The sequence below is a fragment of the Nymphalis io genome, chromosome 27 (assembly GCF_905147045.1).
Source record: "Nymphalis io chromosome 27, ilAglIoxx1.1, whole genome shotgun sequence".
NCBI classification, from domain to species: Eukaryota; Metazoa; Arthropoda; class Insecta; order Lepidoptera; family Nymphalidae; genus Nymphalis; species Nymphalis io.
Window position 1 is genome coordinate 6,017,751 of NC_065914.1, and position 26,434 is coordinate 6,044,184.

At 36.0% G+C, this 26,434-nt stretch overlaps 1 protein-coding gene across 1 annotated transcript in view; it reads left to right on the top strand.

The window, feature by feature from the left end:
• Window positions 1-26,434, top strand: part of LOC126778838 (uncharacterized) — a 227,626-nt gene that overhangs the window by 26,905 nt on the left and 174,287 nt on the right. The window contains exon 2 of the mRNA XM_050502538.1: window positions 11,662-11,885. Coding sequence (XP_050358495.1) covers window positions 11,792-11,885 — 94 coding nt within the window. The 5' untranslated portion in view covers window positions 11,662-11,791. The remainder of the gene's footprint in view (window positions 1-11,661; window positions 11,886-26,434) is intronic.

The following is a 26,434-nucleotide window of genomic DNA, read 5'->3' on the forward strand; positions in this document are numbered from 1 at the left end:
TTTTTTTATTGAGTTGATTGATCTCTGGGTTTGACGTAATAGTTTATAGCGTTCTGCCTCGGTGGTAGTCATCATATATTCATCTGTTTGGCGGTAGAATCTTCGAAGACATAAGATATTCACTCAAACGCTCAAGACTCGGGTGCTTTTCCTATGTATGACAAATTTTGCTTTGCTAATATTGCTTCATTGTTATATTCTTCTTGTTCTTTCTTAGTGGTAGTCATCGTATATTCTACCGCCAAACAGCTATATTTATTATTGTTGTGTTCCGGTTTGAAGGGTGAAAGAGTCAGTGTAACTAGCTCAAGGGACATAGATTCACAGTTTACGAGGTTAATATTTCTCACAGCGCCTTTGTCTATGATAGTGGTGACCGCTTACCATTAAATGGTCATTTGCTAATTTCGCTACTTGCTTTTTTATCTCACTTTATAAAGCGTGGTGTTTGCATTCATTGGTGATACCGGATAAATAATAATTTATTTGTATTTATTACCATACTTATGTAACTTAATTTGTGTGTCTAATTTAATTGTAACTAACACCTGACACTGAATACCTCCCCGCCCTTAAGCGCGGACAGAAAATATTATAAATATATAAGCTTAACATTAAAAAAACTTATAAATACACACATATATATATATACTTACTATATAAAAAACATTAAACGAACTACGCGAATTTGTACATGACATTATACATGGTCGACAAGATCTTGTTATTGGTAACGATCCACGTGTATTATCCACTGGGTTGAGTGAGCTATGTCATCTCGTTTCGCGAAGAACATTTAATAGCTTATCTTTGTAACGGCAGCGTTCCATTATTATTATTATTATGGATAACGATATCCTTAGAACTTTTATTAACTTAAGAAGGGAGGGTGTACAATTAAACACGTCAAGTTATGATGAATCAACGGCCATTTTGTTTTTCTCCCGCCATTTCTCACGTCTCACGTCTCACGTTCTCTTTTTGTTTTTCCTCAACGTTTTTAACCTTCGTGTTTGTTGTGAATGAAAATAAAAGATGTGACGCTTTTGATGTCGTCTAAACGTAGTCGAAGATTTATTATGAATTAAAATTTATGCGCTTTGTAACCGACTACGAACTAGCTAAATAGGGTGATGTTATATTGAGTTTGTTTAATAGTAACTATCTTGCAGGTGGGACAGTTGTTAGAACTGAATCTTAATTAGGTTATCAAGAAGTTTTCATTCGCGTGATGACTTATAAAAAAAAATCAGCAAGTTAAATCTCATTATATGCACGGATTTGAAACCGTGACCTTCAGTTAAGATCTTCTAGGTCTTACATGTATGATGTCCTCCTGATTGCGGCCAATCTCAAGAGAGATTAGCCAACTGCGCGGGACATGTTATAGTGCACAAGTGTGTGCGCAAACACAGGTGCACTCTTTATTCCCTAACTCTCATAAACCGATGGGATAGCAATCCGACACGACCGGAAAGAGTTCAGGCACGGGGACCAACGGCTTTAAGTGCTTTCCGAGGTACACTCTACCAACTTCCTGACTCCGGGCTTCTACTGAGAATCTTTGACAGAAAAACTTATTAACTTTTTATTGGCTCGACCTGGGGTTTGATTCTGGGACCTCGGGCTCTGCGGCCTTATATCTAGCCCAACAAAACTACGAGGCAGTCACGGCAGTCGAGTAATTGTTAATTAAAATAACAAGTAGTAAATAGTAATTGATCATGTAAATAAAATTAAACCTTCTCCTTAAAATGAGAGTAGGCCGTAGCCCAGCGCTTGAGGGTCTAAACGGAGGCCCTCTTATTCCACGGTCCACGTCGAGGTCCCCCTCGAGGAGCGTCTATCACCGTCCAGGGAACGGTGATTAAGGTGCAGGCTCAGATGAGGTATCTGGGCCTGATTCTGGATGGAAGATGGAGCTTCGGGCAGCATTTTGTCCAACTCAGCCCGAAGTTCATCAACGCCGCTGCCGCCTTGGGCCGCCTTCGACCCAACGTAGGAGGGCCGGAAACACCTTACCGGCGATTATACGCTGGTGTGGTGCGCTCCATGGCGCTGTACGGTGCACCCATCTGGGTGGACGCTCTCACTGCTCGTAACAAGGCTCTTCTTCGGAGACCACAGAGAGTCATAACGGTGAGAGCGATACGTGGTTACCGCACAGTGTCATGGACACTGGAAACGGAGTCACGGCATATTCACATTCAGGCTGACGCAGGTACTTAGCGGGCACGGTTGCTTCGGTAGGTATCTGCACCGGATAGCGAGGCGGGAGGTCACTCCCTCCTGCCACGAGTGCGGCGCGCCTTCGGACACGCCGCGTCACACCCTGATTGAGTGTGCTGCATGGGGGCCTCAGTGCCATTACCTGGCGGCCATTGTAGACGGAGACCTCTCGCTGCTGAGCGTGATAAACGCCATGATCGGTAGCGAGAGGGGCTGGAAGGAGATGGTCTCTTTCTGCGAAAACGTCATGTCGCAGAAGGAGGACGCGGAGCGGGAGCGTGAGAACAGTGCTTCCGCTGAACCGCTTCGCCGAAGAAGACCGGGGAGAAGACGTCGGCGCTATGCAAACCTTCTCCTCCCGCCGTAAATATCGCCGGTGCTAGGGGGTGTCTGTAACCCCTTAGAATCTGGAGGCCTACAGAGGCTACCGTCGGGACGTCATGGTAGTATGCGCAAGCGATCCCGTGGCGTCCCCCGAAAAGACGGTGTGGGTATCGCTGGTTTTTTGGTGGGTATTCCGGCGCCTTCAGCGGCGGCGAGCCCCACATAGCCCCCACTTCAAGTGAGGGAAACGCGTAAATGCGTTTTTCCAGATACAGCCCTAATCTAAATTAAAAGCAAGCAAAGAAAGAAACGTTAAAACAACCTCGAATATGTGCAAAGATATATATATAAGAAAAAATTGGTATATTTTTTTTAACGGAGAGTTAGTTTAACCTAAATACATCGGGTCACTGGTTCCGTACCAAGGGATCTTTTGTCTTCATACCAATTATTATTATATCAACGTCTACACGAACACACATACATAGAATTAACATTTTATTTTATATGTGTATGAGTTTTCCATTCTTATTATAACAGTTAAAAGCACGAATTAAGAAAACTCGTCTAATCCAGTTTCGAACCTGCGTTATTTAAGATCTTATTGACCGCTGGGATATATGATCTCTTCTCAGACATAACTCAAAATTTTTTTAGGTAAATATACTTAATCTTTATATATATGAGCGAAATGCCACTCATCACGAGATGTCTTAAGCTATCCGCTCGATTAACTTGAAATTTGCCGCAGTTACTTCTTCCTCGACGTAGACGCTCACTAAGAACGTATTTTACGCAAATAATAATAATATTCTGGGACATTGTTCACACACGGCCATCTGATACCAAACTAAGCTTGTACAGAGCCTGTACTATGGAAAACAGACAACTGATATACTACATATACTACTTTTCTTCTGTAAATACATACTTATATAGATAATTACACATCAGGACAAACAGACATGTTCATGCACAGAAATGTCTGTCCTGGGTGGGAATCGAACCCACAACCTTCGACGTGAAAGGCAAGTATCTACCAAACACGCCAACCGGCCCGTCTATCCAAAATACATTTTTCTTATCAAACCGTGCGCAGCTGGGATGATTAACTAGTTAGATAATTTTAATGCTATGTATGTATATTATAATTTATTTGAAGTTTTCAATGTTTTATTTTTTAATATTTCATTCAGTTACAAGACGACGTTATTATCTGAACATTCTTTTTAATTTTATTCCGACTAGTCTTGTAGCTTTTGTTTATGTTTAAAATGTATAAAGGGATAATTTTTATTTGTCCGTTTGTATTATATTTTAATTGAAAATTTATATAGTTTCCTCATCATGATGGCCCGGTCTTCTATTATGTTTTCAACGGAAGAATAGACGAAAGGAAAAAATAAATAGCTCTCTTTAAATAATATATCGAGAAAGTTCCTAGTCCTAAACTCTTTTTTTTTGTACGCTGTGGAAACCTTCAGAAAGGTACCCAGCTGCCATGGGGGGGGGCTAACTGGGTTACGTGGGATTCTTACCCACCAAAACCTTTGCTCTGTAACTCTATGTAAACTGTTATACTAACTTTGTGGTTCCGGGCACTACGGGTAGCTTAGTTATATATATATATATAACTTCAATCATATATACATATATATATATATATATATATATATATATATATATATATATAGCCGAGATGGCCCAGTGGTAAGAACGCGTGAATCTTAACCAATGATCGTGGGTTCAAACCCGGGCAAGCACCACTGAATTTTCATGTGCTTAATTTGTGATTATAATTCATCTCGTGCTTTACGGTGAAGGAAAACATCGTGAGGAAACCTGCATGTGTCTAATTTCACTGAAATTCTGCCACATGTGAATTCTACCAACCCGCATTGGAGCAGCGTGGTGGAATAAGCTCCAAACCTTCTCCTCAAAAAGAGGAGAGGAGGCCTTTAGCCCAGCAGTGGGACATTCACAGGCTGTTACGGTACGGTATATGTATATAATTGAAGCATCGTCGCGCGCTACAGGTTGTCGTACGAATGAAATCTTATCTCACATTAAAACTTACATTTCATAAAAGATATTTCTAAGAAGAAAATAATGAAATAATAACATCTCCTAATGGACATCTTCAGTTTGCGTTATATATATATATTTTTTTTATTTGGACGTGATTTTTAAAAGAACCGCCCCCACCCCCCGGGCTGTCTCTAGACTAAGAACAGGGAATATATAATTTTTATAAGACACGAATTACGGTTCTTTAATTAATTATCTTTACAAATACAAGTCTGTTATAAAATATATAATATATTGTTATACTTCAAAGAATTAGTTACTTAATATTCTTTTTAGTTTTAATTTTTTTATTTGTAATTGTATTTTTATTTGATTAATTTAAATTTAGGGTTCATTGTTTTTAATGTATGTCTGTATGTTTGTTCGAATGTTGAATATTTGGTAAACTATTAATATATAATATTGGAAATGAGAAGGGTTAAAATTCGTATATTCTTTATAAATTAATAATAATAATATCCTGGGACATTATTCACACACGGCCATTTGATCTCAAACTAAGCAGAGCTCGTGCTATGGAAACCGGACAACTGATTTACTACATATACCAATCTTCTTTTGTAAATAAATACTTATATAGATAATTACACCCAGATTCAGGAGAGACAGACATGTTCATGCACACAAATGTCTGTCCTGGGTGGGAACCTTCGGCATGAAAGGCAATTATCTACCTACCACGCCAACCGGCCCGTCAAAAAAGAAGGTTGTGGTATAAGAATTATGTTTTATATAAGGCCCGGTCATTATAATATTCAAAAACGATTCGTTTAATCGCGGATGTTGATTACCTGGCTCTGAATTGGTGATATTTGTTTAAGATCTATCCATGTATCAACTGAGCCATCACGGCTCCGTAGGGTACGTTACGTTAAAAAACTCGAGTCTCAATATGAAACGTATTTATTCAGTGAAATTGTTAATAATTAATTTTCATTCTCCCCCGCCTCGGGGTGAAGGCGAAACGTTAATGTAAAATGGACTGCAATTATTACTGCATTACTCCGGACGTAGGCCGGGAGACGGTTCGTGAAATGGGGATTTTTTCCACACTTTGTGATATGTTTCTTTGTTAGCCACTCACGAGATAGCTAAGCTCAAATTTACTTATTACCATTAGTACAGTACATTAGTGACTAGGTTACACGGCCATTATATTTTTTCAGTTATCAAACTTAGCATCTTGCACTTTCACGCAGAGCGTGTAATTTCGTCCCGTGCCTGATGTCTCTTAAGATGTGTCAAACTAATAGAGAGAGGGAATAGAAATTGTTGTCAACATTTGTGTATTAGAAAATGTCCTGCGCTGTTGAATGGTCGTTGTGATTGGCTGTTGGACTGCAACTGTAATTGGTCGTATTTTTTTATATTGTTTGTTATGTTATAGGCAGGCGGACGAGCAAATGGGCCACTTGATGGTAAGTAGTCACCACAGCCATAGACATAGGCGAGGTAAGAAATAATACCCATTCCTTATCTTGCCAATGCGCCACCAACCTTGGTAACTGAGATGTTATGTCCCTTGTGCCTGTAGTTACACTGTCTCACTAGTGCTGCTTAGCGGTAGAATATATGAGTGGGTGGTACCCACCCAGGCGGGCCTGCACACAGCCCTACCACCAGCTGTATATTAATTCCTGAACCAGTTTTAGTTGAAAATTTCCTCTTAAAAACCTTAAGGACATGGTAAATGGAGGATGCAATAAGTTATTATCAAAATTGTACCTAATTATATCTAATGTAACATTGTAGCTATATACTTAGCGTGTACAAGTCAATTATTAGCAGGGAGTAGGGGTGGTAATAGAAGTACGCTAAATGGATTGCTCTCATTACCTCCATTATAGTATAAGAGGTGGTTTAGAAATACAAAAGATTTTTGTTTTTGCCGTAAAAGTAATGGGTTGTTGGCGCAGCGATCGTTGCAACTGCCTGGTCGCGAATATGTTTCTATCTTGTTCGGTTTGTAAATGTTTTGAATTATTTTTGTTTAAAATTATGGAACTAATTGAATATAATTAAAATTATTATTTTTATGTGTATATACATTTTAATAATGTAATTTAAATTGTAATCAGCTTTAGTAGATTAAGAATCCTATGATATTTGCGTGACAGTTAACCTTAGATTGTAAGGTATCAATAATGTAACATCTAACGAAACTCAAATCTATTGAAATAAAGAAATTGATAATAATAATTAAAAAAAAACATAGATTTGCAAATAAAAATAACTAATAATGATAAACAATACATATAAAAACATCTTTAATGCATTATAAATTCATCAAATCCGACGGTTGTAATAAGAAACTGCACCTGCTTATACAAAGGATATTCATTCGGATGTAATTTATAAATATATAGTATGAATTAATCCATCGTCTCCTGAACTATAAGCTTTGTGCTTTTGTGGGATAAAGTAATTTGATATTATAAAATAGAGTATCCTTAACGTGATAATACTAATCGTTCATTGGATTTATAGCGCTGTATAGCGAGGCGTATCGCTTAGTCTTTTTTTTTTTATAGAATAGGAAGGTGGACGAGCATATGGGCCACCTGATGGTAAGTGGTCACCAAACGCCTTTAGACATTGGCATTGTAAGAAATGTCAACCATCGTTTATAGCCAATGCGCCACCAACCTTGGGAACTAAGATTTTATGTCCCTTGTGCCTGTAATTACACTGGCTCAATCACCCTTCAAACCGGAACACAACACTATCAAGTATTGCTGTTTTGCGGTAGAATATCTGATGAGTGGGTGGTACCTACCCAGACGAGCTTGCACAAAGCCCTACCACCAGTAAATGTATTTGTAGTCATTTTTAATACTGAAAAACGATGTAAATCGAAATCTACCTAGGTTACAAATTCTATCAAAATTTGTGTTCAGATAAGATTATTGTATGTTTATAATTGTCTGCTTTGTACAAGACGCAAATTTTTCATGAAAAAAAAAAATCATTTTTTATATAATTAACTATTAAAGCTAAACGCAGTTTGCTCGCCCAGGTACAGTGTGTACATACGAGTTTACATACCGTAACAGCCTGTGAATGTCCCACTGCTGGGCTAAAGGCCTCCGCACCTCTTTTTTTTTTTTTTTTCGAGGAGAAGGTTTGGAGCTTATTCCACCACGCTGCTCCAATGCGGGTTGGTGGAATACACATGTGGCAGAATTTCAGTGAAATTAGACACATGCAGGTTTCCTCACGATGTTTTCCTTCACCGTCAAGCACGAGATGAATTATAATCACAAATTAAGCACATGAAAATTCAGTGGTGCTTGCCCGGGTTTGAACCCACGATCATCGGTTAAGATTCACGCGTTCTTACCACTAGGCCATCTCGACTTTTTTGAGAGTTTACATAGTAACTGAAAATCTATTCGCAAGTTATATCATATAGATTCGATCCAATGTTATGTGCCTCGGTCATTTCATTCATTCGTCGTTCATATCTGGTGACCTAATCATGAAATCGACTTCAAACCAACATTCATCGTATAACTTATTCAAATTTTTATTAACATTTCCTTGTAATGATAATATTTTCTCTAAGGATATAAAATTGTAATTTATAATGAAACCAGAAACGTAGGTACATTTTACATTACATTTACAGGTTCGTAATGAGATGCGAAGAGCGGAATGGCTGTTCGATAGTTTTCATGTGATTAGTTTGTGTTTGTCAATCGTCTGTGATAGAAAACGTGAGGAAACCTGCATTTCCAACGGACACGTTTTAGAGCAGCGTTGTGTGATAAACTCCAAACCTGGTAGACAATTGGAAAACGGGTAAAATATAACGATTACGTTTCGATTTGATTGCGATAAAGAGACAATTTGTTAGTAGGATTGATCCTCTGTTCCTTAAGGGGTCTTCACTCAGCAGCACTCATATTGTGTCGTTTTATATAACAAGAAAGGAATTGAGATACGGTATTCCTCGAGGTTCATCATGATGTTCAATGAAGTGATTTATTTATTTATTTAAAAAGCACACTTCCAACACACATACAAAAAAAAAACAACATCTGATACGTATATCGATTACAAGTGTACACAATATTGACAGATTGTCGCGTCAACGAGTTTGATGTCCCAGAGATCCTTTTAAGTGACTATATTTGCGATATTTTATACTGTGTGTCTTTTGTTAAGGTTAATTTCTAAAATCACTTTTTACTGGTGGTAGAGCTTTGTGCAAGCTCGTCTGGGTAGGTACCACCCACTCATCAGATATTCTACCGCAAAACAGCAGTACTTGTTATTGTTGTGTTCCGGTTTGAACGGTGAGTGAGCCAGTGTAATTACAGGCACAAGGGACATAAAATCTTAGTTCCCAAGGTTGGTGGCGCATTGGCTATGTAAGGGATGGTTGACATTTCTTAGAATGCCAATGTCTAAGGGCGTTTGGTGACCACTTACCATCAGGTGGCCCATATGCTCGTCCGCCTTCCTTAATCTAATTTAATATTTGTCTGGGTAGGTAACACCTACGTTTAACTTGTTTTTGATCGTTACCAGAATAAATAGGGCTAGAACCTGGTGTAGGTAAGTTCGTCTATGCATATGCGATTTGCTAATAGCTCTGCTATAATATGCACAAACACAAAGACATCTAATAACAACTTCGTCGACATTCAAAACGGCATTTTTTTCGAAGCTATAATGAATATGGTAGATTATTCGACATCTCGACCAAATGATATCGCGTCGCAATAATGTCAAAGTTATTAGTTTGTTTTCACTTATATTATTATTATGGTATTACTTATTCTAATATAATAATGGAATGGAATAAGCTCCAAACCTTCGCCTCAAAAGGGAGAGGAGGCCTTAGCCCAGCAGTGGGACATTAACAGGCTGTTACTGTTACTGTACTTATTCTAATTGAGAGTAATACTTTGCATTCGGTTTTTTATTTCGTTTGTAAGGGGTGAGTGAAGGAGTGTATTACAATGGGAGACAATGGCGGAATGATGAGAACGTTCTACCTCTATCAGCAGCCAGCAACAAAATAGCCATCAACGTAATTGCAGTGTAATAGGAATACATAGTTAATAATTGTTGCAGTGCCTCGTCTATGTTGTAATGACAAATACCACTATATACTTGGTAGTAGGACTTTGTGCTTGCCCTTCTGGGTAGGTATTACCCATTCATCAAATTCTACCGCCAAACAGCAATACTTTGTATTGTTGTAAATTTGAAGGCTGAGTGAGTCAGCGTAACTAATCATCCCTATGTTGGTGGCGCTTTGTCGGAAATGATGGAAATGGCGGTAAGGAATTTGTTAATATTTCTCACATCGCCAATGTAATGCGTTAAATTTGCCTACTAAACAATCCTCTCAAGCGGGTACTCGGAGAATTGTTTTACAAAGAAATCATAAATATGAACATGCAGATTCATCTCTCGCTATTCCGTAACGATCGATTCGACATAAACATGATACAGTTTTTAAACGAATATTTGATTAATTAAAAAGTCAGCTTACAATAGCGCTACACTGAGCTATATTTTGATGGACCACCAGCTCAATACTAATGCGTCTTTTGATGTACTAATAACCTGTATGAGCGTATAGTGCATTTTGTTGAGACAAGTCCGTTTAAAGCTCTTTTGTAGGAGCACAAGTAATACGATATTAGGATAACATCTCGTCAGCTTATGGAGTAAAATTGTTGGAAATATCGTGAAGGTGTCTTCGGTTCGTTTGTTTGTTACATGATTTATTCTAAATCGACTAGTATGTCGATATAATGGGATGATATTCTTATACAAAATACTTTTTAACTAACTGTCTTTTACATTCAAATCAAGCACTCAATATTTATATAAAACAAGACACCCGTTTCGGCTTCGCACGGGTAGATTAAACGGTATACATAAAATGTTTATGTCGTAATACATATAACTCGATTGGTTTGCATGGACGAATGCCAGTAAAGCTCCCGGTTTGCATGATTTTAACAAAACCTTCTTCGTGAAGCACTCCTTCGATTAGTGAAAACCATATGAAAATTCGTTCGGTAGTTTTTGAGTTTATCGCGTACAAACAGACAGACGCGACGGAGGACTTTGTTTTATAATATGTAGCGTTGAAAAGTTACCACCAATTTGAAATTTAGACTCTACGGAATTGAACCGGCAAGTAAATCAGTAGTTACTCTTTTCCAACATCACCTTAAATAAATACCCAGAGTCAATAAATAATATACTTTATTATTTCAATAAATTAAATGTAATCCAATGTGTGCGCGGCATGTACGCACTATATACTTCTGTGCTATGTACTATTATAATAAAAAATATTATATAAATGTTTTAGTAACGAAAATGTGTTTTTATTTATTTATGTACCGTATTCATATACAGTTTTATTCTATAATTATAAATTATTTAAATGTACATAAATTTTCATGTTACATCGATCTGTACGGCTAGTCTGTAAGAACGAACGCAAAACACCTCAGAAAACGGTCGTGAAATGTCTGAAACTGATACGCGACATTGACCATTATAATTACTGGTGGTAGGGCTTTGTGCAAGCTCGTCTGGGTAGGTACCACCCACTCATCAGATATTCTATCGCAAAACAGCAATACTTGATATTGTTGTGTTCCGGTTGAAGGAAGAGTGAGCCAGTTTAATTACAGGCGCAAGGGACATTAAATCTTAGTTCCCAAGGTTGGTGGCGCATTGGCTATAAGCGATGGTTGACATTTCTTACAATGCCAATGTCTAAGGGCGTTTGGTGACCACTTACCATCAGGTGGCCCATATGCTCGTCCACCTTCCTATTCTATAAAAAAAAAAATCATAACATTACAAGAACGCACGCATCAAAATAGTACATCACCGTAAGAATGTTAGCAACATTGGATGAGTGATGAAGTTAGTTCTTACGGAATAAGCACTGCAGGTGACTCCTGATAGTCATATTTTTACTTTTAAGGTTTCATGAACATATAAGTTGATTTTAATTGTTTTTTTTTTCTTTCGTTACAGATACAAGATCGGAACGCGAATGAATTCACGCAAAATAAATTCAAGAACTTCAATAAGACTATATAATTTAATATCAATATTATGTGATAAAGAGTGTCGACGTGTGTAGTGTCGGCCATTTTGTGTTATTATGGCAGCCATTTTGAATATGTTTCGGCTTAGAGTCGGCGGTATGCTGTTACGCGTGGTGCTTCTGTTGTCGATCGCTGTGTACTCCTCTTACGGTGAGTTATTTATTTTTTATTTTTAAATTGATCTATATTTTTAATTTATTTAACTTTTATTTTAGTTTCAGACAGATTATAAAAATTCTTATGACAGACACTTTTTTTTTTAATTCATTAATAAATATGTATCTATTTGTTGTATGTGTTAAATTTCCTGGTAATTTTCTATCAATTATTCGATAGTCAAAACGAACTTTTAAATGAACCAACGTATTTTTAATGAGCGAATTGAATTAAATAAAATTAAATTTGTTTTAAATATAATATACATGTTTAGTCACTATATATATACAATATACAATAACAGCCTGTTAATGTCCCACTGCTGGGCTAAGGCCTCCTCTCCCTTTTTGAGGCGAAGGTTTGGAGCTTATTATACCACGCTGCTCCAATGCGGGTTGGTAGAATACACATGTGATAGGATTTCAATGAAATTAGACACATGCAGGTTTCCTCACGATGTTTTCCTTCACCGTCAAGCACGAGATTAATTATAAACACAAATTAAGCACATGAAAATTCAGTGGTGCTTGCCCGGGCTTAAACCCACGATCATCGGTTAAGATTCACGCGTTCTAACCACTAGGCCATCTCGACTTTTCTCTCGACTATATATATAAAATGTAAATATTTGAACTATATATTGAAAGGCAATACATTATAAATAAGTATACAAGACGTGATATAATAGTTATTATTAGATTATATCGTGTCTTGTCTATTCTAACTATCGTGAAATTTGACATACAAAATGTCAGGGACACAGAAAAGGATACCGAATACCGTTCTCTCTTTAACACGCGGATGAAGCCACGTACGTAAACAAGTATATAATAACAATAATAATAATAATAATAATATCCTGTGACATTATTCACACACGGCCATCTGATCCCAAATTAAGTACATAAACATAGCTTGATAAACAGAGCTTGTGCTATGGAAACCAGGCAACTGATATACTACATATACTACTTTTCTTTTGTAAATACATACTTATATAGATAATTACACCCGGACTCAGGACAAACAGACATGTTCATGCACACAAATGTCTGTCCTGGGTGTCTGTTCGACGTGAAAAGGCAAGTATCTACCAACCACGCCAACCGGCAATAAATAATACAACCCATATGTATATTTTATTAAATGCTATTTCAACATTTTATATATATAGCGCGTGAGACGCGCAGTTAAGCTACCTCCGTAGGTGATCGTTAATGCGGTGTAGGCAATAAAATAAATTGAACATCATAGGATTACGGGTTCGAACCGGCACTACAATTTGTGAACGATTACATATTATTATGAATGATTTTTGTGCTGAGTCGTTGTGGTTTTGAAGAGTTAATACTCTAGTAGACATTCTTGTTTTTTTTTTTTTTTTACACACGGCCATCTGATCCCAAATTAAGCTTGTACAGAGCTTGTGCTATGGAAACCAGACAACTGATATACTACATATACTACTTTTCTTTTGTAAATACATACTTATATAGATAATTACACTCGGACTCAGGACAAACAGACATGTTCATGCACACAAATGTCTGTCCTGGGTGGGAATCGAACCCACAACCTTCGGCGTGAAAGGCAAGTGTTCTACCAACCACGCCAACCGGCTCGTCAAATTATTTATAATAATTAATTATTGTTTATTGAATTAATTTAAAAAAAAATGTATATCATGGAGCTAGATTGGTGATGCTGTAGTTAAGTTTGAAACCAAAAGTGTCTATAACACTATATATTATTATATAAATACTAGTCTTAAATTATGATTGATTTATTTACATCCGTGCACGTGACGCAATTTACATAAAGTTACGACTTGGAAAAAAAGCAGTTCATTTTAGCCGGATTTGATTTTTTTACTTAAACATTTGAAATCGATAGGTAAAATGGCTACAATCGCCCATAGACATTGGTACTGTAAGAATCATTAGCCATCTTTTACATCGTCAATGCGTCACCAACCTTAGGAACTAATACATCTTCTGCCTGTAGGATTTCACTCTTTCAACCTTCTAATCGAAACCCAAAAATACGAATGTACTTCTGATTGGCGGTAGAATATGTGTTGAGCGGGTTGTACCTATCCAGATGGGCTCGCACGAAGTCGTACCAATTATATTAAATAGTCGTAAGTATAAAAGTTTTATTTAATAATAATTGTGTTTTGTTATTAATGATAAATGAAAAGTAAAAAAATCGAGCCGAGATTACCCAGTGGTAAGAACGCGTGAATTTTAACCGATGATCGTGCGTTCAAACCTGGACAGCGTGACAGATTGACAGAGTTATTTTGGTATATATATTATTACTATAGATTCGTATATACCTAAAAGTCGTCTTGACCTACAAAGCCGAGATGGCCTAGCGGTTAGAACGCGTGAATCTTACGATCGTGCGTTCGAACCCTGGCAGGCACCATTGAATTCTCACGTATTCAATTTGTGTTATAATTCATCTCGTGCTTGACGTTGAAGGAAAACATCGTAAGGAAACCTGCATGTTTCCAATTTCACTGAAATTCTGCCACATGTGTGTTCCACCAACCCGCATTAGAGCAGCGTGATGGAATGATCTCCAAAAATCTTCTCATCAAAAAAAAGGAGATCAGCAATGGTACATTCACTGTTACCGTAAAAAAAAACTACTTAATATTTTTTGATAGTGACACTTCTATAAATGCACAAGTCTATGATGAAAATAATGTGTTTTAGATGAATGCGTGGAAAAAGTATAATAAATTCGTAATGTTATTATGAACCGACTGGCAGACGTGAGCCCGTAATGACATACCGCGTAGACGCGTGACTCGTAACCGAATAAGTGAACGGGAGGGGTGACTTTGTACGTTACCTGTCCGAAGTCGGGGCGGGCAGCTAGTGCGAAATGACAATAACGGATCGAAACCGCTCAATAAGATATATAACTGTTTTAGTTTATTATTAGTTACGTTCCGCCCGCAGCTTTGTCCGCGTTTTTTTTTTTTATTATAGAATAGGAAGGCGGACGAGCATATAGGCTACCTGATGGTAAATGGTCACCAAACGCCCTTAGACATTGGCATTGTAAGAAATGTCAACCATCGCTTACATAGCCAATGCGCCACCAACCTTGGGAACTAAGATTTTATGTCCCTTGTGCCTGTAATTACACTGGCTCACTCACCCTTCAAACCGGAACACAACAATATCAAGTATTGCTGTTTTGCGGTAGAATATCTGATGAGTGGGTGGTACCTACCCAGACGAGCTTGCACAAAGCCCTACCACCAGTTTGCGTTTAAGGGAGGACGAGCTTTTAGATAAGCCATGTCCTTTACTGTACCACTGATAATTCGTATGGAATGTTCCATGATGATCGGTTGAAAAGTCTAACTATTAAACAAACTAACTCATTAACTATTCGCATTTAATTATGACTAGTTCTCCCCCTCGCTCGATGAGGGAGGGGGGCTATAGAATGTATAATATAATAGCCTATGTCCTTCCTTAAGACTTAAGATTTTTTAAGCCGAGATGGCCCAGTGGTAAGAACGCGTAAATCTTAACCGATGATCGTGGGTTCAAACCCGGGCAAGCACCACTGAATTTACATGTGCTTAATTTGTGATTATAATTCATCACGTGCTTTACCGTGAAGGAAAACATCGTAAGAAAACCTGCATGTGTCTAATTTCACTGAAATTCTGCCACATGTGTATTCCACCAACCCGCACAGGAGCAGCGTGGTGGAATAAGCTCCAAACATTCTCCTCAAAAAGGGAGAGGAGGCCTTTAGCCCAGCAGCGGGACATTCACAGGCCGATTAAATCTTAAGGAACCATTCCTTAAGATTTAATCTTGCTTCATATAAAATTTCATCAAAATCGGTTCAGTTGGTGTTGGCGTGAAATCCTGACATACATACAGAGTTACTCACGCATTTGTTATATAAGTATAGAGAACAGATATATTTCGGTTACACAGTTTGGATTTAAATATATACATATATATATATATATATATATATATATATATATATATATACATATATATATATTCCGCGGCTATATTTATGTGTAATTAAAACATAATCATTTATTCAAGTAGGCTAATAACTATATGATATATAATATAAATAATAATTATTATTTAATTAGTTTTCAGTTGTAATCTAACCGAAATTATACCCTGTGCTTTCATAGCCATTACATACTGGATTCCATGTAACCGCATCGGTAGCTGAGGTCTTCACCGGGCTCGGTTCGGGTTAATTAGCCGGATAATTGTGGTTTACAATTGTTTAGCGTTGCAAAACTATTGTTGTTTGCCTGTAGCGGCTCCGTGTGGCTCGCAACACGTCTTAATCGACTGTCGCGATTCAAGTCCGGGCCAGCGATTCTCAGACAAAAGTCTTGTCTTGTCATCAAAATGGTAGGATTTCTTATAGGATAAGATAGGAAAGGTAGTGATATAATTCTTGAAATGAAATAATTTCTAGAGGTTTTTTTTTTTAAATTAAAGCTCCTAAATATTCCGAGAGAGTTTTGAAGACGGTTATTCATACATAGATTATTTTGTTACATATTTTTTTCTTTATCGTTACTGATACGTTTGTAACAAACATAATAATAAATTATTTAAATTATGCGTTCATATTAACGGAACTACTTTTATATCCCGTTCACATACAAATTAACATTCGTAAAATAATCGAACAAATTCTTCTTCCGTAGTGTGAACGGTCTACGGCGCTTTCGAAATCGTTCTATTTTTAATTCACTGTCAAGTGTCAAACACGATGACAGATGGCGCTAACTGGCTGAGGCGGGGATTTGTGAAAAATCTGGCGTGTTAAGGTTGTGTCAGATTGATGTTAAACGAGGCGTTTTAGTGGTATATAAACACACCAATAGTTCGCTATGTAGACTCTGTACTTGATGGTAGGGAAGAACAAATATATATATATATATATATATATACAGTAACAGCCTGTTAATGTCCCACTGCTGGGCTAAGGCCTCCTCTCCCTTTTGAGGAGAAGGTTTTGGAGCTTATTCTACCACGCTGCTCCAATGCGGGTTGGTAGAATACACATGTGGCCGGATTTCAATGAAATTAGACACATGCAGGTTTCCTCACGATGTTTTCCTTCACCGTCAAGCACGAGATGAATTATAAACACAAATTAAGCACATGAAAATTCAGTGGTGCTTGCCCGGGTTTGAACCCACGATCATCGGTTAAGATTCACGCGTTCGAACCACTGGGCCATCTCGGCTTTTTTTTTATATTTATATATATATATATATATATACATATAATCATTTGTTAACATCTTTCACATAGTGGTAGGGTTTTGGTTAATATGGATAGGTACCACCCACTCGTCACATATTCTACCGCCAAGCAGAAATATTTAATATCTCACTTACTGCACAAGGGACATGACATCTTAGTTTTTAAGGTTGGTGGCGCATTGGCCTACGTAAAGGGATGATTAATATTTCTAACAATGCCGTTGTCTATGGGCGGTGGTGACCATTTACCATCAAGTGGCCCATTTGCCGGTCCGTTTACATATTTTATAATAAAACATCTCTGTGGAGATACAAATACAAGATAAAAATATATTTTGTATACATGTCAGAGACATATAAGTATATAACATAGGATGGTTCCTATCACTTGCCCCCTACCTCAATGTGGAAACTATTAAATTTATTTAAAAAAGGAAACGTTTCCTTTATATAAATTTTTAGACCACGTCGTCAAAACCGCTTACTGTGTGAAGAGCGTTTTATTTCTATATTCGGTATTTAAGAATAAGTCACGTTTCGACTATTAGGAGACGGGGAAGTGTTACAATTTTAAATACGGAACACGATAGCTTGTTTGACATTTGCTTTTTTAAATTGTCACTTTAAGAGGCAAAGGATTATGCTCAAAAGTAAAAATAGACGAACATTTTTGTTTGTTTTTTTTTTTTTTTTTTATTTTTTTTTTCATCTATTTATTTTAAAATGTATTTAAATTTGGTATATTTAGATTATATATTGAAAATATTAAAATGTTTTCTGTTTTGCTTTCAATTCTTGGACTGTTTATCAAGATTTAACATAGCTTGAGATACTGAAAAGACCCATAAAGAGAACTCAATCGATTTGTGTTTTAAAAATATCCTTTTTATATAAGTATAAATATAGAAAATTTTCGCCTATCTGTTATAGTTTGATCGTGTTCGCTTTAAAACCGCCTATACTATTATAATAATGTATAATCTTAAAATATACAACATATTAGTATACTAAATTATCTATTTCCATCCCAAAACTTTTACCTATCACAACACGACCGTTTCATATTAATCGGATCAATAGTTTTTATGTACGATAAAAACCTTTATAATATTAGTCTATTAATTTAAAGAAACCTTTTTTTTTCTCTTTGATATTAAAGTTACAAAATATGAACATTAAGTTAAAATGTGTAAAGTTATAACAATATAAGTAATCGTTCGAGTTACCGTTTCAACCCCCCCCCCCCTCTTTTAAGTTTATGTCCACCTTGTATCATATTACCGCGGCTCAAGTCACGGAATCCTTTGAAGTTATTACGAGACACGGCTCTATCGTTTATGGAAATAACTTTTAAATAAATCCGTAGAGTTTGAAATGCACTTTGAAAGGAACAACGGTGTCCGTGGAGACGGTGTGTTGTTTAATTATTTTGCACGCGTTTTCGTACCGATTCGTACCGATTAAAGTAAATCGGGACATAATCTGTTTACAAGAAAAAAATAAAATAATTAAATATAAAACACGAATAATCTCCAAAAAAAAGAAAAAGAAAATGCAGTTGAACGTGTAATAAACGCGTGGCGAAGCAAAAACTTTTTATCATATGTTACATATCAAACGTTGGACACAAATTTAATTCAGTAATTTTATTCTTAATCAAAAGTTTATATGCATAAGATGTACATTGTTATCTGTGGTTTATTTTATAGCAACTAGGCTTATTAGCCTAGGATGAACTCTCAAGTTGATATATAGAACAATCTGTTGTGTGTAGTTATTACTGTTATGTTATAAATATGACAATTATCGATAAAAGTTTTAGTGTTAAAAATTTGTACCGTCTCCACAGTTTCTCGTGTCATTGATTCATTGCTCAAGGCGGGGGTTTTTGAATTTATGACGATTGGTGAGGCTCGCTTCCGTTAAGCTTACAGTTTAAACGTAAATAATTGTTGCTACTAAGTGAGATTTTACTAGACATTATTTATGTATTGTTATTTGATAATAATCCCGGTCATATTTTTCTTAATAATCTTAGAGATTTTTTAAAATTAGATACAATGTATGAAGTTTTTTTTTTGTATGTGGTTTGTTTGTTATTAGATTTAGATTTTTTTTTAAATTGTTTAGTTAAAATAATTAAATATGTTATAAACCTTCTTCAAAATGTATGTCTGTATTACAGAATTCTTTTTCCATTCGATATAACCTTATCGACAAATAGTTCTAATTTCGTTTTCGTTCGAATTTTAAAAAGGGAAGCTCTCGACATCCAACGTGGCTGACGTTATTTCAGTGTTGCCATCAATTCCCTAACCCGCCCGTTCAGGGTAATTTGCCGAGACGTATACCTCCTTATTATTTATGCTACGTTCATTGGCACGGACGTTTTAAGTTGAATTTTATATTTCTTGTTCATTTTTCGAAACGTTCGGACGCCATTAATGTGGCGTGCCGCGAATTGTTGACAGGTGACGGACGGTTCCCGCCTAAATTGTTTAACGACAAACGTTTTTGAAGTCGTCCATCTTGTTTAAGAATAACGTTTAAATTGCAAATGGTTTTGTTTGAAATTAATTATTTTAAGGGTTATTTATACATTAGTATGTACATTGTTTGTTATGGTTGTGTCTGACTGTTTGTAGAATGTATTTAGTATGAAGCGTGGCGGTGTATTCATTCGCCTCGACTTTTGTGACTCGGTAACGGAATTATAGTTTATTTTATTGTTCTCTGTGAAATATTTTACGTTCTGACGTTAGTATTTTATACAGTTTCAATAAAAGTTGTTAGTAAAATGGAATTCGGTAGATTTAATTTTTTTGAATATTTACAACGTTTTTTTTATTCCAAATTTAAAATGGAGATAAAAATGTATGTCTATATCTGATTCTCTGAGTCTTAACTCTTTTCGATCGTGTCGGATTGCTGTTCCATCGGATAATAACATTGCATCTGTGTTTTCGCACACACTTGTGCGCTAGTTGAAATCGGTTAGAAGGACATTATCATCACCACAATATTATTATTTTTTATTAATAGCAACCCATCTTGTAAGATTATCGCAATAAATCACTACATTATTCCAGTTAAAAAAAAGCTTATACTGCATCGTAATCAAATTAGTCACGTCTCGAGGTTGGTCTTCTTGGAAAAAAATTCAGCGTGACTAATAAGAGATAAGCTGTGGAGTGATCATGTTTATACATCGATAAAACGATGTATCATTTTAATACTATGCGATCAGTATATATATATTTTAAAACTGGATGATTTGTTTGTTTGTGCGCGTTGGGCTAAAGAACTCCCTGTTTTGGACTGTTCATGTATTGCAAATGGTTATAGGCTATATAACGTAATGATTGACGATGTTAACGCGCGGAGCAGCTCGTCCATGCGAACCTTCGCGTCTTAATTACTCAACTGATTGTGAAATTTTTCATGCACGTTGTCAGCGGTACAGAAAAGGACATACTTATCAAGCGTGCACCCACCTCACACACGGGCGAAATTTAAACTGGAGAATTTGTTTGTTTAAGCGCGCTAATCTAAGGAACTAATTTTTGTTTTGTTTAACTATTTTTGCATGTTTGTTAGCGTATTTATTGATGTAGATTTGTGTAATATAATTTCACATAACGAGCCTAAGTGTCGGAGCAGTAACCATACTCATTAACCAGTATGTTAAACTGTCTATTAAAAGGTAAATAGTCTAATTTTAACGCGGCTGAAACCGCAGGGCTGAGCTAGTGTAATAAAATTGTAATTGGGTCGCATCGGTACACATTACCGGTGCAGAGCTCGAAAGTCGTTAATTTGTAAAACTTAGTTATTTTTTCTTTTAATTTCTTGTTATTTTGAATATATAGGTGTTTTATGGATCTGCTTAATGGAAACTCATTAAGTCCCAATGATTCTTTTTGAATTGTCTTTATGGATAAGTAACTTCCGCCCGCGGCTACGCCCGACTGTGAGGGGAGGGGGCAGGTGAAGCCTATGTGGTAAACAAGGATATAAGCTATCTTTATTCCAAATTTCATCCAAATCCTTTCAGTAGTTTTTGTGTGTAAGAATAACAAAGATACATCCATCCATTTTCACAAACATTCACGTTTATAATATCAGTAGGATAATAAAGTGGACATATAATATGTAACTTTATATATACATAGAAATCCATATTGAAGAAGCCACGTGACGCTAGTTTTAAATGAATTGAAAGCAAAATGAGCCGTATTATTTTTAATATGCTTTCGCCTTTCTGATGCAAAACGTCGTCGATTTAGCACTAGCCGTGTTATATTCAGAGAAATAATAAATATTCACCATTACGATTTTATTACAAAAATTCATACATTCCAAACTTACGTATATAATACAATAAAAACTATTTCTTAATTGCCAGTGCCGGCAATATTCACATACATTACAAGCCGGTAGATTGGTTTAGAAGATTGATTTGACAGCTGGCCGCATATCTGACGTCAACCCTTGGCGTTTTCTGACGAGGTACAGCGATACTACTAGCAGTACTTTGCCAGACTGTAGTTCTGTGTGCCTTGGGATATTTTAATGGCAACCAGTACATGATCCACTGGTGAAAAGCCTTTTTTTTAAATTATATGTATATAGAAGCGGTTTCCCAGCTATGAGTGTCATATTTTTTTTTTGAGTCATTAAACTTTTTAGTGATATTATATGGGGTATCTATTAATATTTCAATGGCGTTTCCGATAGAATCTTAACAGGATTTAAGGGCATATGTGAAACATGTGCGAGGAAAAAAGAGACATAGAGTCGTTGTTGCTTAAATTATTATTTTTCAACACGAGTGAATATCATTTGTATTTTACGATTGAGATTCAGGTCGTATTTTTATAAGTCTATAGTATCATTTTAAGGGAAAAGCTACCTTATCACCGATATATAGATAACAAAATACAATAATCACAGAATGGTTTTTATACGTAATATGGGAATTTTATTTACTAATAATGCTAATGGCTTTAGGAAGATAGATGTCAACACTTACCGAATATTCGTTAGTAAAAAAATGGCGGATACGATACATATTAAAATTATTATAATATATATTGACAAATTTACAGCATTATATAACATAAAGTTTTTTATATGTTGTATAATGCTGTAAATTCGTCAACACGTTTTTCAATCTATAGCGTTGCGTTTGGTATAAAAATAATTATCACAATAACGACTCCATACCTCTCTGAATGTAATATTAGTGACAATTTAAAAGATCGTTATAAAGAATGAGTTGAGAATACATTACGTGTCGTCGTATTACTTTGAGAGAAAAAAAAAACAATTTAGATTGAATTCTTACTATGTGTGCAGGGTTTATATTTCATGATTTAGTTTTATTATAGAAGGATTATTACATATCATGAGAATATATAGATGATGACAAGGATAGAGTTCGTGTTCGTTGGTTTTCATACAGGATATATAGTTATATATATATATATATATATATATATATATAAATATATATATAAATAAAAAAGCCGATATGGCCCAGTGGTAAGAACGCGTGAATCTTCAAGTGGTTCAAACCCGGGCAAGCACCACTGAATTATCATGTGCTTAATTTGTGATTATAATTCATCTCGTGCTTTACGGTGAAGGAAAACATCGTGAGGAAACCTACATGTGTCTAATTTCACTGAAATTCTGTATTATATACGTAATTATTATTGAAACGCCAAATATCAACGCCAAATATTCGCCAAGTTTTGGCAAATGAATGAGCTGGTGGAGAATTTTTAGCACTAGACTTACAAAATAAACGATCTATTTCCTCGTCTGCCATCCTAATATTAAAAATAATAATAATAATAAATAAAGTTAAATAAAGCTCATTATTTATTAAGACTCGTTAAAAAACTTCTACAATATGCATCAAAGAAACTCATCTCGCAGTAACCTCATAAAAGTCTTGTATCCCCCTTTTTTATGGGGGCTTGTCTTGTTCTAACAAGTCTTTGTTTTTGAAGGTAATACTCTGCTTTGTTTAAAGGATATTAATTATATGTCCATTATGAATTATATATGCAGGAGTATTCTCTAGCTTTTGTGTAATTACAGACATGGAATGCAAAACATCTTAGTTCCATTGGCTAGTTGTGCATTGAAGAAATTAAAAAAATATATATAAAGAGATAGCAACGACGTTATTGTTTAATTAAAACAATATAAGTATTTTTTTATATTTAAGGAGTTTTTTTTATACATACTCACATCCTCCGGATTCGGCGTCGAAGCAGAACGGCTCGAGAGCTTGGAAAGCTTCCAAAGTCTGAGACCGTGGAAGCTTTGTGAATAATATTCTAACGAAATTTATTAAATTCCTAGAGCGGTAATGTCCTCGGTAATTGTGGTGTTTGTAATTAAATATTAGACTTTCAGCAACTAACCGACCCGGTTAGTTGGTGAACATTATACAATTTATGTTAACGTAAATATATATGGTCGCAAATCCTGTGGTTCTGGATACAATTTTACGATCGAACTGATAAAAAGCTATTGGAGATACCTGTCGAAAGACCTCCACACAATAGTTCAATGTGTATGGCGTTGAAATAGGGATGAGAGATAGAATGGGTTGGCTCAAATGTGTCTCTTAGAAGTATTGTCTGTTTCCAATATTGCTGCCTCACTGTTCTAGTAACTGGCTTAAGAGGCATCAGGTCCTGTGTTCAAACCCTGATGTAGGGTCGATTAAAGTTATAGGGTAAGTTATTCCCGTCTACAATTCTTTTAGAGTTTTAACATAGAAGTGTGTTGCCAATAATATGCCTTGAAAAGCACGTAAAGCCGTTAGTTCTACGCCTTTATTTTGTCCGGTCGTGTAAAATAGCTGTCCTATAGGATTATGAGAGTGAGGGAATGGAGAGTGCTCATGTAAATTTGCGTTATAATTCATCTCGTGCTTGACGGTGAAGGAAAATGGCGAGGAAACCTGCATGTGCCTAATTTCACTGAAATTCTGCCACATGAATATCCCACCAACCCGCATTGGAGCAGCATGGTGGAATAAGCTAAATAAAGCTAACTAAGGAAGCCTTATCCCAGCAGTGAGACATTCTCAGAGAGTTACTAAGTAAGTATAGTTATAACTCTACTACAGTAGTGATGAAGTTTAAGAAACACATACAAGTCGATGACATCATACAGAATAACGTACGGACGTACAAATGAAATGCCCCGTGGAAGGATACACTAAATCAAAGGCCACGCCCCATCCGGTGGACAGGAGTGGATTTCTTGATTTGGAAAGCATTTCTTGTAACTACGAAAATAAAAACAAACATACAAAAATTTAAATTAATATATTTTACTGTATAAAAAAATTTAGTTGTTTTGTCATAAGCGTATCACAAGTAAAAAGTAAATACTATTATTATAGAAATAATATTTGTCTGTTTGATGTAATAAATAGCCGAGATGGCCTAGTGGTGAGAGCGCGTGAATCTTAACCGACGATAATAATATATAATAATTATCATAATCGATAATTTCACTGAAATTCTGTGTATGTGTATTCCACCAACTCGCATTGGAGAAGCGTGGTGGAATTAGCACCAAACCTTTTCTTCAAAAAGGGAAAAGGAGGCCTTAGTCCAGCAGTGGGATATTCACAGGCTGCTACTGTTGCAATAAAGTAGTTTTTGTTGAATCCGTCTGACGACAATCATCACACAATGATGGGGTTATTGGCTGGAGAGCGCTTGCCTAACAGTCAATAGGTATGGTCAATTTGAATGTGCTCATGTCATATTATGTGGCAGAAGCTGGTTAACTGTATTACGTTGAATAAAAACGCTTTCTTAATATAATCCTTGGACATTTAGACTGATAATAAAGTACCTGAAAGTTGTAATCCTGAACTAAACTTAAGATTGATTTCAATGTTTACACATCACCTAGCGGTATACACGCGGCTTTGCTCGCTTAATAATTCAGGATATCTTAATACCAATTTCCATACAATCGATTTTCATACAAACTTTCATTCAATATTTGGGGTTTAATTTTTAAAAATAATTTCTATATGCATATAAGTACACATTGTATGCAAATTTTCATGGTGCCCCAGTAGCTTGGGCTGTGCGCTGATACAGTCAGTCAGTCATTCAGTCAGCCAGTTATTCTTGTATGCAAAACAAATTATAATGCAATATTAAACCTGAGTCGAGAATGTTTAACGGTTAAGAAGATCGCCGTTAAATTTTGCGAAATGCGTAATGCAAAACAAACGATGACCAAATCACTCGGAGCTGGGGTGGGCGGCGGTTCCCCAATGTAATCGCACGCACATAAATTCTGAAAATCCAATTGTAAGAGCTATCACTTACACGACAGGCATAATGAAATTTATGTCGTTTTGGAGTAAATAAAGTAGCAGTTTTGTGATTATTTGTATAGTAGTTTCCGCCCATTGTAAGTGTGTCCTATTCTGTAAATTAGTCTGTTTGTGGATTGATAAGTTTGTGCCTCGAAGAGCACGGCAAGTCCGTCCTGCGTCTGAACTATCTCCGCATGTGTTGAATGGTCCTTCCATGGGTATGCGTATTTACCATATCTCATAATGATACAAATCGTGACTTTGTTATTATTTGTTACGATTACACGAATACTCAACTGATCATCATGAAATTTTGCATAAAATTTATCAGAGCGATCACGTTATCACCTCCAAACCGAGGACGGGAACTAGTTATGAAACAAACTTGTCTTAATACATTAAACACATGTTCTATCCTCAATCGATCAATTCTCTTAAATTCCATTGAATTGATTGTAATCAACCAAAACGTCGTTTCATTCCGTTCTTTCGTTCGTTCGTTCAACCGCTCCTCGTCCCATCAATTCCGACATGTCACCTAAACCCTTATTCGATGTCAATTCGTATTGTAACGTTTGTTTTGTGGTTTATATTATTTTTTTGTTATCTCGATACGTTACGATGTTTGCGATCCTTTGTGATATCGAAAGAGGCCGCCACGTAATATGTCAGAAACTTTTTTAGCAGGTTAAGATGTATTTAATGTGTTATTGTGTTGGTTTTTTTTTTCATATAAAGCTTAAACAATACATGCATCTTATTTATCAATCAATGAATCCAGATATACATTATCTGTATTCGCCCAAATTTTAAGAGGAGAGGAGCGGGTATTGGGTAAAAGAGTATTAGTATCCAATTTTATTAAAATCGGTTCAGTGGTTTGGCCTG